General features: G+C 40.9%; 2 protein-coding genes across 2 annotated transcripts; both read right to left on the bottom strand.

Moving 5' to 3' along the window:
- Window positions 1-1,144: 1,144 nt before the first annotated feature.
- LOC115640284 (olfactory receptor 1009-like) lies at window positions 1,145-2,090 on the bottom strand. The gene is given in 2 exon segments (XM_030543052.1): window positions 1,145-1,822; window positions 1,824-2,090. Coding segments are annotated over 2 exon segments (945 nt in total).
- Window positions 2,091-12,896: 10,806 nt separating this feature from the next.
- On the bottom strand, window positions 12,897-13,835 carry LOC115640285 (olfactory receptor 5A1-like). The gene has a single exon (XM_030543054.1). It carries the CDS (start codon window positions 13,833-13,835, stop codon window positions 12,897-12,899), a length of 939 nt encoding a protein of 312 aa, XP_030398914.1.
- Window positions 13,836-17,419: the final 3,584 nt, after the last annotated feature.

Below are 17,419 nucleotides of genomic sequence, written 5' to 3'. Positions count from 1 at the left end.
ATTTATCAATTTGTTTCAAAACCTCCTCTACTGACAGCTCAGTATAGGACAGTTCCTTTATCACCTAAAATGAAGGGATCTCCCTCCCATCCTCTGCAGTGAAGATTATTGCAAAGAATTCATTTAGCTTCTCCACAACAGCAATGTCTTTCCTGAGTGCTCCTTTAGCAACTCGATCGTCCAGTTCCCCACTGATTGTTTGTCTGGCTTCCTGCTTCTGATATACTTTAAAAAAAAAGTGCAGTTAGTTTTTGTGTCCTTAGCTAATTTTCAGTCAGTTAGTCCCTGACTATGTGAGCAAGAACAATGTAGGCAAACATCTGAGAGAGAGAAAACTTAGTAACACCTCAGAGCTCTGGCCGATCCCATCCAAGATCCTATCTCCAACTGTGGCCATCTCTGATTCTTCACAGGAAGGAGACAAAAAAACCCTCCCAGAATCTATTAGTGGGAGGACGCAGGATTCCTTCATGAACAGTGACGTCTGGCTGAAACCCTGAAGCATGTCCTTTAGGAAAATAAGACATAAACCAGAAATGAGGCCCAGGGTTGCTGAGCCCTGCCCCCCACCATCACACTGTCATAAATTTATCCAACACTTTTTCTAAACTAATTAAGTTGTGCATCCTTACAGCTCATATTAAAAGGTTGTTCCAGAACTTCACCCTTCTGAGGGTGAGAAACCTTTCTCTAATTTCCACTTGAATTTGTTGATGGCCAGTTATATCCATTTGATTTTGTGCAAACAATGAGACAGAATTAGTAATAAGAGCTCTGGCATAACTTTTATCCCAGTGATAGTCATCTCAGATGTAGGAGACCCCTGCTTCAAGTGTCTCAGGAGGACAAATGATTGAAACAGAGATCTGTCCCCTCCCATATACATGCCCTGGCCACTGCGTTATGGGATATCTCTCAATTTCTCCTGCAAGAACTTTTGTGAGTCTAACTCCAGCACCCATTGGTTCCAATGGAGCTATGCTGATTTACATACTCTGGGGATCTGGCAAATTGACTTCAATGGATCTGCTCTGACTTAGACCAGTGGAAGATTTGGCTCAAAGTGTCATTACCTGAGCTGAGAATGTCCCATACACTAATTACCCACAAATCTCTGCTCTCTGACTGAAAAAAAAAGAGAGAATCAACACTGATTGAGAAACTTGAATTTCCCCAATATATTCCTTAGAGCTATTTTTACCTCCTTATTATTCAGGCTGTAGATGATGGGATTTAACATGGGGGTCAAGATGCTGTACTGGATGGAGAATATTTCATCCAGCACCACAGAAGAGACTGAGCTGGGTTTTGTGTACTGGAGAAAACCTGTCATGTACAACAAGCCAACCACAGTCAGGTGAGAGCTGCAGGTGGAGAAGGCTTTATGCCTGCCCTCTGCAGAGCGTATCCTCAGGATGGTGGAGATGATATGAATGTAGGAGATTAGGGTGAGGAGGAAGGAGCTCAACCCTAATATCAAAACAGAAGTAAGAAGCACCACTTGATTGGTAAAGGTCTCAGTACAGGCCAGTTGTAACAGAGGAGGGAGCTCACAGCTGAAATGGTTGATTTGATTGGGCCCACAGAAATGCAACTTGAGGGCAAAAACTGTGTTAAGAAGGGCATAGAAGAAGCCCGTAGTCCATGCACCACTCACCAGCTGAACACAGATCCCTTTGCTCATTGTCTGCATGTAATGTGATGGATCACAGATGGCAGCATAGCAGTCATAAGCCATGGCTGAGAGAATGAAAGCTTCAGTACCAGCTGAGAGGCTAAAAAGGAACATCTGGGCAATGCAGCCATTGACAGAAATAGCTTTTGTGCTCTGCTAGGAAGTTCATGAGCATTTTAGGCACCGTGACTGAGGAATAGCAGATATCAACAAAGGATAAATGGAAGAGAAAGAAGTCCATAGGGGTGTGAAGGTGAGAATCAGCTCTTATCACCACCATGATCACTATATTACCACGTAGAGTGATTAGGTAAATAACTAAAAACACCGAGAAAAGGAAAATCTGCATCTGTGGGTCACTGGAAAGTCCCAGGAGGATAAATTCGGTCACTGTGGTTTGATTCTTCATTGCCATTTATTCAGGAAATCTGTGGATTGGAAGACCAGACAAAATGAAATTAACACTTATTAGGAAAATAAATTGAAATAGTATGTGGAGATTATCTGTTCCAGAGGATGAATGTAAAGACGTAAAATGTGTGTTTTAAGTAGACTAAATTTAGAGAGAGAGAGAGAGAGAGATGCGAGATTGTATTGTGTGTTTTAAATAGGCAAAATAAGCTGGATACACAAAAGGACTTGGGCACTTAACTACCACTTTAGATGCCTAAATCCAAGAATCATATCCTACTGGTATTCACAAATTCCCTGCTCAGCTCTGACTAAGCGATAGTCTGACGTGAGGCTCCCTCAGTCTCTCCTCTTGAAGCTGTTCCTCTATGGATTAATCATAAAAGAGGCAGTGCAGGGTTACTGAATACTTGGTCTTCTGCCTGCAGGGTGAGTGTACTAACCACCAGGCTATAGAGGAATTTATTCTTTCTCTGCAATCTGGCCTCATGACTTCAATAGAGCTACAGCTGCATTACAGCAACATGGGATCTGGCAGATTGGATGCAATGAAACGATGGCCAACTGACAATAGCTGGATATCTGGCCAAATCTATATAAATAATTACAGTCTGTCAGTTGTTCTAGACTATTTTCTTGAAAATACTATTTAATATCTTTAGTATATATTTGAATTCTTACCTATTAAAATCATTAGGATATTTCAAAAAGAAGAAGAATCATGGAATCATAGAACTGAAAGGGACCTCAAGAGGTCATCTACTCCAGGCCGCTGCATTCATGGCAGGATTAAGTATTATCTATACCATCCCTGGCAGGTGTTTGTCCAACCTGCTCTTAAAAATCTCCAAAAATGGAGATTCCACAACCTTCCTAGGCAATTTATTCCAGTGCTGAACCACTCTGACAGTTACGAAGTTTTTCCTAATGTCCAACCTAAACCACTCTTGCTACAATTTAAGCCCATTGCCTCTTGTCCTATCCTCAGAGGTTAAGAAGAACAATTTTTCTCCCTCCTCCTTGTAACAACCTTTTATGTACTTCAAAACTGTTATCATGTCCCCTCTCACTCATCTCTTCTCCAGACAAAACAAACCCATTTTTTTTCAATCTTCCCTCATAGGTCATATTTTCTAGACCTTTAATCATTTCTGTTGTTCCTCTCTGGACTTTCTCCAGTTTGTCCACATCTTTCCTGAAATGTGGTGCCCATAACTGGACACAATACTCCAGCTGAGACCTCATCAGTGTGGAGTAGAGTGGAAGAATTACTTCTCATGTCTTCCTTACAACACTCATCCTAACACATCCCAGAATGATGCTTTTTTTGCTAAAGTGTTACAGTGTTACATCATATTTAGCTTATGGTCCCCTATGGCCCCCAGATCCCTTTCCACAGTTCTCCTTCCTAGGCAGCCATTTCCCTTTTGGGATGTGTGCAACTGATTGTTCCTTCCTAAGTTTAGTACTTTGCATTTGCCCTTATTGAATTTCATCCTTTTTACTTCAGACCATTTCTCCAGTTTGTCAATTATAATTTTCAATTATAATCCTATCCTCCAATGCATTTCCAACCCCTCCCAGCTTGGTATCATCTGCAAACTTTATGTGTTCTCTTTATGCCATTATCTAAATCATTGAGGAAGATATTGAACAGAATCCGACCCAGAACCGATCCCTTCAGGACCCCACTTGTTATGCCTTCCAACATGACTGTGAAACACTGATAAATAAACTCTGGGAACTGTTTTCCAATCAGCTATACACCCACCTTATAGTAGCTTCATCTAGGTTGTATTTCTCTAGTTTGTTTATGAGAAGGTCATGTGAGTCAGTATCAAGAAGAAATGAATGTGACCAGCAAACATTATCATGACATAGTGATATAATTTTGAAAAGAGAGGCCTGATAGAAAATGAAGGGGATATTTGCTCCTAAGTCACTTAAACCCTAACTCAGTAGGATTTTTGATTCAGCTTTCTGCGCATCTGAATATCAGGCTGTAGAGACAGTAGAGAAGTTATCCTGGCATCCTGGAAATGAATCGCTATTTTGACATCAGTTTTTAATGGAAAAGGCAATGAAATCAGGGTTCTGTATGATGTCAAAATTATGTTTGTCCCCATACATCCCTAAAGAGAAACTGAACCTTTCCTCTATTATCAGCTCAGGAGACAAATGCCTAAGCAAAGAGATGGACCTTGTACTAGAACCTGAATGTCAACACAGGCAGATTCTGTGCACAGGCAAATTCAATTCCAAGGGCATTTTCCAGAGAGTGCCCTTCCCCTGACCTTTCCCTCCCACTCACACACCTGCTCTCAGCTATCTCAGTGCTGCCTTAAGAAAGAGAGAGAATGAAAGAGCTGGGTGATTCAAGTAAATCAGTTTCGCCAGCTATGGCCCCTGTGCTGTAAGCAAATCTGTATGAGCAGACTGCTGCAGCCAGGCAGAAGTAATTGGGACTCTTCAGAGACTCACCCCTAGATGAGAGGGGCAGAATCTGGTCCTTTGAAATGAAAAGGATACAAAAATTAAAAAGGAATAAAAATATGAATCAACTCACCTGCCTATTAAGCACAGACCATAAATATGGTGAGATCATTCTGACCTGTGATTTTCTCTTTTCTTAGTCTATTCTCCTCCTTATCAATTTGTCTATCTAGTCCGTCTGTCTCTGGAGTACAGCATCCAAACAGATCCAATATTCTTTACCCGGAGCAGTGAAACTCCTCAAGGTGTGTTGGGTTATCAGTGGGAGTGAAGAAAAGAGCTGGTCTTTAGCTGACTTCAAGACTAGGAGATGATTCTTGAGAGTTGTTTAAATGCTGTCTTGTTCCCCCCGGGACAATCCCTGGAGTTCACTCTCTGTAACAAGCTCCTAGTTACATTGTGCTCCGTCAGTCAGTGAGTAAAGATCTATGGTACCTAAGAATGAGAGCACTGAGACTTAGGTTATCGTATGCATCCAAGTGATTCAGGTACCCAATCTCAGTGACAGTCAATTAAAAAGGCATGTGTTTAAAAAGGCTGAGATTCTCAAAGCAGCTGAAGGAGTTAGATGTGCAAACAGCAGCACATTTCCTCTCCCTTAGACTCCTTTGAAGGTCCTAGTCTTAATGTATAATTACCACAAGAGAGCAGTGGAGGAAAATAAATGGGGACTGGCCAGTATTCCTTAAAAAATCACCAACAGCTGGATACACAGGTTAAGGGATGAGAAAGGAGCCAATAGACTGTATAAGATGGCAGGAAAGAACAGGAGATGAGACGAAGGAGGAGCTTTTCTGAATACAACCTGGTAAAATTTTTCAGACAAGTAGTTTAGTCGCTGAAAAATGCAGTTTGGTCGACCCAATACTATTTGTGAATTAGAAAAAAAAAGCCAAATTGTTTCATCCAGGGCAAAACAAACAAACAACAACACAAGTAAAAGTCACAAAGTAGCACCGGGCACCTTAGTGCCTCCCCACATGCATCTGACGAAGTGGGTATTCATCCACGAAAGCTGATGCTCCAATTTGTCTGTTAGTCTATAAGGTGCCACAGGACTCACTGTTGCTTTTAACCTAGTGGTTAGGGAACTCACCTGGGTCATGGGACACCCTCATGCAATTCCTTCTCGGTCTGATGTAGAGCAGAGATTTTAAGTGAGGTCTCCTATCTCTCAGGAAAGTGCTTTAATCTTTGTGTCATAGGCCTTGCTGGAAACCTAAGCCTAAGTAACTGTATTATCCAAAGGCTGGGAACCAGGGTAGGCCGGGCTTTGACAGAATAGCAATGCACCAGGTAGGCCCATTCCTGACCAGAGAAGATGGTACAAAACCACACAACTCTCTCGAGTAACTGTGTAAATGTATCTTAGAGAGATGGTACAAGAACACACCTGCCCCTCGTAAAGGTAAGAATGGGATGACAGGATAATGGGTGAGGATGTTTTGTTCTAACTAGCAAGTACAGGGATAAGAGTGGTAATTAACATCATCCGGAGAGTAGTACGGAACTTGTTTGTATCAATGTATAAAAGGAGAAGTCCTATGAGGGGCATCTTTGTATTGTCCAGAGGGACAGGACCCTAGTGTCCTATCTTGTCACAGAAATACAGGTGTTAGCATCCCTGTGACCCCTTGGACAGGGCGCTAGTACTGTGCTTTGCTTACAATAAACCTGTTCGAGGGCCTTCACCACAAAACCAAGCCTGTGTTTTTTTCTTTACGAATAATATCGAGATCTGCTGAATAGGTAAGCTGCATTCCCTGCTCGTGCAGCTGACACTGGAGCTCCAAGAACAGCAGCACTCAGCAGCCATAACAACTTAGCAGCCTTAACAACTGTCCACAACACTAACAACTTGGTCAATAAGGTATTTTGGGGCAGGGCATTCTCAGCGTCTCTGAAGCTCTTTTACTTTGTAAAGTCATCAGCACATCAGCAGCAGCAGAAACACATGGCTGTAACCCAGCCATGGGGGCATGTAGAATGGGTTTCCATCATGAATGGTCCATTCCAAATCTTCTTCCTTTCACAAGAGTCAGGATGGGATGACTTAGGTTTCTGAAGTCCCCCAAAATTGCATCTTTCAATCTCATTCATGGTTGCATTCATGCTCTATTTCCTTCTACCACAACTCTTTAAACCTTCCGTAAAAGCATACAGTCTTCTGAACATTGTTCATACCCCCACCATTGCAGTCGTCTTCTTCTCAACTAATACAAGACTGCAACTTGCTGGGATCATTTAAGTATCTCCCTGTTTGTGACAAAATCAAATCAATGGATGTCAAGGATATGTCATAACTTTTGACACTGAAAACTGTTTAATTTCCTCTTCTCAGCTCTTTCTAATTAATATGTTTCTGCTCCGTATAACAGAGTTGTCATCACTATCATATTGAATATTTGTGTCTTAGTTGTCACATAGACATTCTGCCTCCCAAACAGAGGGCTTTGAAGGTGCTGAAATGTCATTGGCACAAGAGCCATCAGATGTGTGACTTCTTCAGATATAGAAACTTGTGCTGTCAAACAGCTACCCAGGTAGAAAAACCTATTCACCCATTCAATGTGGTTGTCATCTACATGCAGCATCAGCAGGTCATGAGCAACCCCATGGCAAAAGAAATTGTCCATCCAAATTATTTGTCAAAGCATTCAGAGAAATCAGGGTGAGTTCACAAATGACTCAAGGCCAACATTCATTGCTAACATTTGACTGACTAATGAATGACTTGTGTCTATGCCTTTTTCAAGAGATCAGAAACTATCCCATATATTTCTGAGCATTTCCTCATGCGATTGCTATACATAATTTTGGATTTTATAATATGTTATGACACAGCACACTGTCTGCATTATTTCTCTTTGTTCCTCTCTGTGTGGCATTTATCCTTCCACCATAATCTATCTATCTATCTATCTATCTATCTGAGTGACAAGATAGGTGAGCTAATATCTTTTATTGGGCCACTTCTATTGGTGAAAGAGGAAACCTTTCGAGCTACACAGAATTTTTCTTTGGGTCACTGTGCAATGGGTAGGACATCCTCTATAAGGCAGATACTCCATATCTTGTGGACATGAATTCAGCCAGCACCTCAAGGGAGCTAAACGTGCATTGGGAGGACATTGTTATCCCTAGGAAAGGAATCATGGGGCTGGGATCCAGAAACTGGATGTCAACTCTCAGGATCTGCTGAATGTAGTTTGCTCCTTAAATGGGGCACATTGTAAAATGACTGTCACAGTTCAGACCAACTGCATCTGTATTCCCCCTCTATGGTCCAGCCACAGCACCGATTCTCAGGCTTTCAACTCTCCAGCCATTGCCTTTCTTAAGAGGAGACCCGCATCTCTCTCCCAATTGGGGAGGTATTTTGAGGATAACCTGTTCTCAGACTTCAATTTATTATTTCCAGTAAAGGATAGCCTGCCTAACAGACCATCTTCACTTCTCTCCTCACAGACACTAAAGAGTGTATTTGCTATTGATAGGGAACCCCCCACGACCCCACCTTACCCAAGGTCCCAGGCTTTTTTCTGAAAATAAAGTAAGAGTAGGCCCTTAGCTAGAAGCAAGAGTTTTAACTCCTGCTAAACTTGTTTTTCTGTACAAAGGGCACGCTGAGGCAAAAAGATGTGGTCAGGGCCCCCCAAAAAAGGAACTAAAATTGGATAAAGGGGAACCAGAAAATCTGTTAAGTTATAACAGCTTTTAGTTTATTATGGTTTATTAAGTTGCTTGTGTGGGCGTAAAATATAACTCATGATCATTTGACCAAAGGTACACCAATAGGTATTTTTGGACCCAAGTTCCTCAAAATTTGCTTCAGAACACAGCCGCTGAAACCGCAAGTAGGTGGAAACCAGGTGTCAAAGTCCTGACAATTACAAAAACCCGTAAAAAGGGGAAGTAACAAAGAGCAGGCTTGCAAATTAGCTCATAACCGGTATATTAATAGCAATTGTTTTTAGCAGATGGTTAGAAAATGTTATTGTATTAACCAAATATGGTATCCTCGGATGTATAAGTTCATATGGTAATTTGCAGTTTTTGGCTATATAAACCCAGGTATCACTGCTGTAGGGCAGAGCGACTTACCTCTTGCTAGAGGACCTGTCGTCTCTCCATGCATATGCATGTATTCTCTGATTAATCAATAAAGGAGCCTCAGGCTGTCTGATCAACTCAACTGGGTGGTGGTCATTTTCCATGACACTATATTTGTAAGTTACCACACAGCTCTTTCTAAGCAAGCATGTTTTGTTCATAAGGTAAAAGCACTACAGAGAAAATGTATTAAAAATAATAAGAGAATCTATACATATGCTAATAAGCTTACTAGTGATCACCCCCAACTGCAGCCAGGGCTCTGGCAGAAGCTCTCCTTCAATCTCCACCCAGGATTTTTCCTGCTGTTTCAAGTACATCATATCCTCAGCTCAGAACTAGAACAACTCCTGACTCTGTGAGTGACTCATTTATCCACTTTAGCTCTTTGATGAGACCTTGAAAATGTAATCAGCCAGACAGTAGGTCTCTGCAGAAAATGCAGCTTCAAAATGCTGGATTCCAGAGGAGTCAGTCACATTCCCTTCCTCTTTCTCCTAGAATTTCCTTGAAAATCCATTTCACATGCCTTGTCCCCAAATGTCCTTTGAAGTTCCTAATATCTCCCAGAGATTGCACTAATCAGAACTTCCTCCTAAATGAGCTCCATAAAATACTGTAAGAGTACATAAATATTTGTATTTTAATACAATCAACTTCAAAGACATTTACCTTAATTCAATAAGCTTTAAGGTAATTCATTAGGGTTTGTGCAGGATGTTACAGGACACTTTCATATCTGTCACAGTGACAATCTTGAAATATAGTATCTCAACCTGTTACTGCACTTACTGGACTCAATCTTTCTTGTAGCCTTACTCCCATCTATGTAGGATTGGCTCTTTGTGTCTTTCTAATCCATTTCAGTTTTTCTTGAATGCTATTCCTCGGAAACTCTGTAGCTAATCAAATCCTTTACTATGACAACCATCCACCTAGTTCTGGGTCTACCTACCCTCCTTTTCTAAATTTAACCCCTTGTTATCCGATCTTCTTTTCACGCTCTAAGCCTGGCCTCCCTCAGCTTTTCTATAACTGGTACCACCTGCACACTTTCCCTACTTTTTTCATTCCAAACATGGTCAATCTTTGTAACTTCAAGCACCAATCTTAATGGTTTTCTTTCCACTGTATTCAAGATCTGTTCCTGTCTCTTGCTCAGTACCCAGCATTCAGACCCCTACCAAAGTGCAGGCTTAATTATCGACCCCTAGATCCCACTTTTCACTTCCATAGGCTTAATGAAACCTCAGATGTTCATATAAATATTCACCTAGTGCCGAGTCTTGCAAAAGGCTTACTTCAGTGAACAGGTAGAACAAATTAAGTGTGAGTATGGACCACTGCCATCACTGTGAATCTGTCTGCAGGATTGGGATCATATACAGTGTTGTTTGGGCTCAAGCCTGCAGGTGGTCTAAAAGTGAAAGTCCTGCTCTCCTCAGCTGGATATCCACATGCAGAAAGGCTATGGGGATCTGTCCGTTTAGTCTAAACGCTCCAGTGCATGCAGTATCATGTCTATAGAGAAGAAGAAATGCACAAAAACCAGAAGATCTCAATGGAAAACACCCATTCAGTCAGGTCTTTCTTTCTTTCTTTCTTTCTTTCTTTCTTTCTTTCTTTCTTTCTTTCTTTCTTTCAAGATATATAAGATGATGGGGATGATTGGGTGCAGTAGTGTTGAGACGGTTTTCCATGCATGGGCAGATGGTATGAAGAAGACACACGATTAGACTGTGGAACTCCTTGCCACAGGGATACGCTGAGACCATAAATGTAGAAAAATTTAAAAAGAAATAGAATATGAAAAAATATCCAGAGTTATGATTAATTATGATAACATTACTGAAAGGAATATTAAATATCATGTCTATTGTAATGTTCTTGAATCTTCCTCTGAACATCTGTTCCTGGTCACTGTCAGAAATGGGATAGAGGATTTAGATGGCAGGTCTGTCTCAGCATGGCTACTTTTATGACTCTGTGACACAGAAAATGGCATTACAAGAGAGCAGTGTTCTTCAGTAGCATTCTTGTCCCGGAGATCTCAAAAATATTTTATGTGCATTAATATATTAACCTCTGCAATACATCTGCCCATTTACTTTCCTCAAATTACAGGTGATTATTACTATCAAGCATCTGTTAAACACCAACCAACTTCTAGTCTTTGTGCTTCAGATAAAATTAAAGAAAGTCCATGACCCAAAAGACTTAAATATAACAAATAAAGAATCTAGAAATACCACATCTTCTTTTATTATTATTTATTTTATATTACAGTTAGGTGAGATTAAGGCCTTGTCATGCTTCGTTCTGTATGGATGTTATAGACGGTCAGAAAAAGAAATTTTCATTACCCAGAAAATTCCATATTTCAACATTTGTTTTAAACCCAATATAGGCCAGAAAGTTGAAATGTCAACATTTTTGTGAAAGGAAAAAATCATTAAATATTTAAACGCAGAACTATGTAAGCATTTCATTTTGTCCATTTTTCTTGAAACAAGCCAGCCTTTTGAAGTGTCAATTTCATTCTCAATTAATATTTTGATCTAAGTTACATTGAAATGAGTAATTTTGTCATTTTAAATTGAAATGTCAACTCAATTTTTTTTTATTTCAGCTTGACATTTTGGAAGAAAATCTATGATTTCATTTTGAGAGGTGAAATTGAAATGAAATTTTTGTTTAGATTTTCCATATGAAAAATTGAAATATTTTACTTTAAAATTCAGATTTTCCAGGAAAAAAAACATTCTATCATGGTGAAACCATACTTTGAAAATTGAAAAAAAAATCATAGTAAAAATGTTGACCAGAACTAACAAACTTAAAAGTACCCGTGATTGCTGCCATGAAGAATGGAGAGTACAACAGAGTGATGCTTAGTAAGCAGGTTGCAAAAGTTTTGAATTTGGATAACAAAGACAGATATGATTTTCTTCATGTAAATACTCCCATTGTTCAACTAGCTCTATTTATTTTGTGTGAAGAATCTGAAAGAAGAAATTCTCCCTGTGAAAATGGGAGCAGAGAGTGGTGTCTTTCATAAATGGAGCAGACAGTGTATGCCATCAGTACTAGGATGGGATGGGAAGAATGATGGAAGTGGGCACATGTATGGAATTGTGGCTGAACTCACTAGACAGGGAATGAAGAGATCAGGATTCCATGTCTTGCTCTCCACAGATTTTCCTGCTGACCTTGTGCAAGAGGCTGGGACTAAGTTATTCCCATCCAATAGGAGTTTGGCACCTGACTTCCCTAGACTCATATGAATAGCTCAGCCTATTGGTTGACTCTTCATTTACCCCAGATCATCTCTCTATAATTCAAACATTGGCAATGGATGAATTCAAAGTCATATCTTTTTTCCCTGAGACAAGATCCTCAGCTGGCATGTATTGGAGTAGCCCTGTTTATTTCAATGGAGCTATGCTGCTTTTCACCAGCTGGGATTCTGCATCTAAAGGTGAATTTCCCTTGGGTGCAGAGTAGCTGCATCACTTCCTACTACGTTTATGATGTCAGTGGACACTCAGCGATACACAGGGCTTTCCAACTTGACAATGAGTGAAATTTGAGGAAAAAAAATCACTTTAGCATATGAACACTATGGTCAGAGCCACATTTGATGTAAATCCATGTACCTACATTGACTTAACAGCACCATGTCAATTTACACCAAGGAGTAGGTTCACAAAGGGATATAGGCTCTGCAATGCTCAGCATCACATCTCCTAACTTTGAAGTGCCTGGAAAATCACAGAGATTCACAAAACCAGAATTTGGCACCCTGGCTCCCTCCACAATGGAAGAGCAGAGATATATAGAATTGGCCAGAATCTCAGCTGGCATAAATTGGCCATAGATCCTCTGACGTCAGTGGACCAGATTAAAGAGATATGGAGATAGAGGAAAGGAAGAAATGTGTGACTGACTCTACAGGCCAGTGCTCAAAGCACACACTCTGAATTTAGGAGTCCAAAGATCCAGTCCCCGTGTTCCAGTGACTCTTGTACAACTGGGAATCTGGCTCTCTGGCATCAATTGAACCACACTCATTTAGACCAACTGAGGTTTTGTCCCAACGTGTCCATCAGTTACCTGAGCTGAGAATTTCCCAAGCACCAGTTATCCACAGTCTATGCTCTCTGATGTAAAAATATGTAATTTAATTTATTTAAGATCATCAACGTTACCTGATAAACTTTAATTTTCCCAATGTTTTCCTTAGGGCTGTTTTCACCTCCTTGTTTTTCAGGCTGTAGATGATGGGGTTTAACATGGGGGTCAAGACACTGTACTGGATGGAGAATATTTCATCCAGCAGCACAGAAGAGACAGAGCTGGGTTTTGTGTACTGGAGAAAACCTGTCAGGTACAACAAACCAACTACAATAAGGTGGGAGCTGCAGGTGGAGAAGGCTTTATGCCTGCCCTCTGCAGAGCGTATCCTCAGGATGGTGGAGATGATGTAAATGTAGGAGATCAGCGTGAGGAGGAAGGAGATTGAGCCAAATATCACAACAGAAGTAAGAAGCACCACTTGATTGGTGAGGGTCTCAGTACAGGCCAGTTGTAACAGAGGAGGAAGCTCACAGCTGAAATGATGGATTTGGTTGGAGCCACAGAAATGCAACTTCAGAGTAAAAACAGTGTTAAGAAGGGCATAAAAGAAGCCTGTTGTCCATGCCCCACTCACCAACAGAACACAGATCCCTTTCCTCATTCTCTCCATGTAACGCAATGGGTCACAGATGGCAGCGTAGCGGTCATAAGCCATGGCTGAGAGAATGAAACTTTCAGCTGCACCTGAGAGGAGGATGAAGAACATCTGAGCAATGCAGCCATTGACCGAAATAGTTTTGTGCTCTGCTAGGAAGTTCCTCAGCGCGTTAGGCACCGTGACCGAGGAATAGCAGATATCAACAAAGGATAAATGGAAAAGGAAGAAGTGCATAGGGATGTGAAGGTGAGAGTCAGCTCTTATCACCAGCATGATCACTATATTACCAACCAGAGTGATTAGGTAAATAACTAAAAACACCGAGAAGAGGAAAATCTGCATCTGTGGGTCACTGGATAGTCCCAGGAGCATAAATTCAGTCACTGTGGTTTGATTTTTCATTGGCATTTATTCAGGAAAACTGTGACCTGAAAGATGAGAGAAAACAAATGAAATTAAAACTTTTAATAAAAGTAAATTGAAACAGCATGTGAAGTTAATCTCTCTGTAGCATGAATGTAAAGAGAACCCTATTTCAGGCTGTACAAAGTGTATTTTAAATAAAATAAAATTAAGTAGTATCATAAAAGTAAATTGAAGTGGCATATAGTGATAATCTCTTCAGTTGGATGAATAGAAAGAGAGCCCTATTGTATCCTGTAAAATATATATTTTTAAATAAACAAGACTTAGAGAAAGCAACAGTGATAAGCTGGCTGGAATTTGTGTGTTGTACGAAGACAAAATGGGCCAGATGCACAACAGGACTTAGGCCCCCAGCTGCCACTTTAAGCACCTAAATTGCAGAATTAGGCCCCATAGGTAATGAAAAAATACCGTACCATGCTGGGACTACGGGACAGTCTGATGTGTGCCTCACTTTGTCTCTCCTCTTGAATCGGTTCAACTGTGGTTAAATAATTAAAGAGGCATTGTAGAAAAGGGGTCTTGATACTGGATCTCCTGCATTTAAGGTGAGGGCCCTAACCACCTGTACATAAAGCAATTCTCTCACTTGCTGTTTCTCTCCAGCCTTAAAACTCTTTCATCTGTCCCTCTAACATCAACAGAGATACAACTGTTTCTACTTCACCTGGGGATCTGGCTCATTTACACCAGGGAAGCTATGGCTGAGTCACACCCACTGGGGATCTGGCCAATTCTATAAGTACCTCTTCATCTATTACATTTTGTATTTTTTGTAGAGCAGTGGTTTTGAGGCTTTTTTCTTTTGCGTACCCATAAAAAAATTTCAATGGAGGTGCGAACCCCTCATCTGTGGACTCCCAGGGGTCTGCAGACCACAGGTTGGAAACCACCACTGTAGAGTATTTAATATCTATAGTATCTTATTTGATTTATCCCTGTTAAAATATCTAGGATTTCAATAATAATAAAATAATAATAAATAAGAATAAAAATAATAAACCACCAAGACCTAGAAATACTGGTTTCGGCATAAGCTGACAACCCAACCAAATACAGCGGACACAGGCAAATTAGTAAATATTACAAATGCTATTAAGAGGGCCTCAGAAGTGCTTAGCTGTATGACAGGCTCCTCCACTGCCAAGGTGTATGTGTGGAAGTGGGTAACCCACGGTTGATATCATGCAACTTTCCAAACAATTAAAGAAATCCAGAGATCATTTTTCAGCCAAAGAGTGAAAAGGACTCATACTGCAAACCAAGAAGTGATCTAAGGTTGGATTTTGGCAAAAGCAGAAGAGAGAGATTGGAGGACATGAATGCTCCAAGACATGAAGGAGAGAAATGATAACACCTAGAAAGAAACAACTGAGCATAGACTCACTGGGCAACTGAGAGTTTCATAGTAAAATGGAATTACTTATGCAAATGGAGACTGAAGGCTTGAAAAGGGAGATTAGTCATGTTCAGGGCCGGCTCCAGGCACCAGCATTCCAAGCAGGTTCTTGGGGTGGCAAACTGCAAGGGGCGGCAGTCCCTGTGTTTTTGCCCCCAAGCAACGTGCTGAATTGCTGCCGGGCGTCAGGGGCAGTCCATGTGCCGTTAGGGCGGCACATGCGTTTCTACGGCAGTGGCAATTTGGCGGCAGCTTCTATGTTCAGCTGTCCATGGCAGTGCAGCTTTTGTCTTCTGGCTGGAGACAGAAGCTGCCGCCGAATTGTCGCCACGATGGAAACACTCGTGCCGCCCTAACGGCCCACGGACTGCCCCCGCCGCCCGGTGGCAATTCAGCATGCTGCTTGGGGAGGCAAAAATATAGAGCCGGCCCTGGTCATGTTGACCCACATGCAAACATTTTGGTAGAAGCAATGACACAGGATCAACAGTAGTGTGGCACACTGCTGGGGTGATCAAGTGGAATCAAGGGGATAAGTAAAAATTTGATATCCAAACAAGACAGCTGCTAGTGATGCAATGAGTATTGAATAGCAATAAAAACACAGACAAGAAGTCTAACAGTGTGATACAGGAAAACATCTGCTATCCAGGGAGGAAGAAGTTGATAATCAAGAATAAAACATCAAAACATATTAAAAGTGAGACTGAGAAAGAGGTGATCTTGTGGTGATAAAAACCAATGACCGCGAGTGCATTCCAGCCCATGTCAGACAGTAGAAAGGAAATCTCCCCAGAAAGATTCCAAAGATTTACACAGAAATGAGTGCATGCACAGTGGTGGAGAGAGATCAAACCTATTAGGGATAGACAATGAATAAATTCATGGCTTCTACAAGGATATCGGAAAAGAGAGACAGAGATCCTCAATATGAGTGCACAGGTCCTTAAGGTTATTTACACAGAAGAAAGATCAACCAAACGTAACTGTTCCCTGAACTGCAGAATGTGTTCTGAAAAGGAAGAGACTGTGGAGTGCCTGCTGAGCCTGGCTAGGAGAGAAGAAGACTCATGAGGCCACCAAGTTCCTGCACTGGAGTCTCTGTGGAAGTGCATATTTAAATGAATTTTGTTTTATTACAACCACCAAATCAAAAGCACTCTAGAGAATAAAGAGGCTAAGATTTTATGGGATCCGGCAACTGTCACAGACTGAGGAGTGAAGAAAAATAGGCTAAATGTTAATAGATTGTGCCATACCAGCAGCCAGTGTCTTAAAAAAGAAACAAGAAGACAAGATTGCAAAATATGAAGAACACTTCCACAAAGTAGATTGATTATTGAAACATAGGACACAGATGACCCCAGCGATTATTGGAATAGTTAGAGTGATCCCTAAGGGTATGATTGAGAAGCTGAACAACACATGACGAGTGCAAGACATCATGGTCAGTGACTTCCAGCAGACAGCGCTCTTAGGCGCTGTGAGAATGTGAGAGAAAATCAAAGGAAAATGAGAGCATTTGAGCATCTAAAATGCATGAATTCTGTAGAGGGTTTAACGAAACTCCTGACTACTCAAACTTATAGTGTTGGTACAGAGCCTGGTTCATTGGTGACTTAAATTTTAGACATTAACTTTACCCTTTTTATGCATAAAGACCTTGTATATTGTGAAAGATATTTGTTAAAATTCTCCCTTATGTAATACTGAGGGACAGTAATAATGATCACACTAAATGAATGTGTCCAGCAAACACTCTTTAGGCACGCAGACATGACTTTAAAAAGAGATTGTAAGTTAATGGAAGTTTTATTCCTAAATCACTTAAATTTCTCTGAAAATTCAACCCAATGGGACTTTTGACTCAGGATCCTGCACATCTGAATATCAGGCTGTTCTTACATAAGATCATTTAATCAAATAAATACCCAAGCAAAGAGATGGGCCTTGCCTAAGTGGTAACAAAGGCACTATTCACAGTGATCCCAAAAGCTAAGTGCCTTTTCTAGAGAATGCCCTGCCCCTAATCTACTCACCCCCCAACACTCAGATTCCAAAAGTAGAAACTACTGTTATACTGTACCAGATGTCTCAGTTTTCTCAGTGCTGCCTTGAGAAACACACAAAGAGAGAGATGGCTGGGTTGCCAGCTATTACCCCGATG

Source organism: Gopherus evgoodei, unplaced genomic scaffold, assembly GCF_007399415.2.
Source record: "Gopherus evgoodei ecotype Sinaloan lineage unplaced genomic scaffold, rGopEvg1_v1.p scaffold_275_arrow_ctg1, whole genome shotgun sequence".
Taxonomy (NCBI): domain Eukaryota; kingdom Metazoa; phylum Chordata; order Testudines; family Testudinidae; genus Gopherus; species Gopherus evgoodei.
Note: the sequence above shows the minus strand (reverse complement) of the source record. Positions and strands in the feature narration are given on the sequence as shown.

What these genes read in the sequence shown, in the direction of transcription:
- LOC115640285 (XM_030543054.1), bottom strand. Translation starts at nt 13,835, where the DNA reads ATGCCAATGAAAAATCAAACCACAGTGACTGAATTTATGCTCCTGGGA.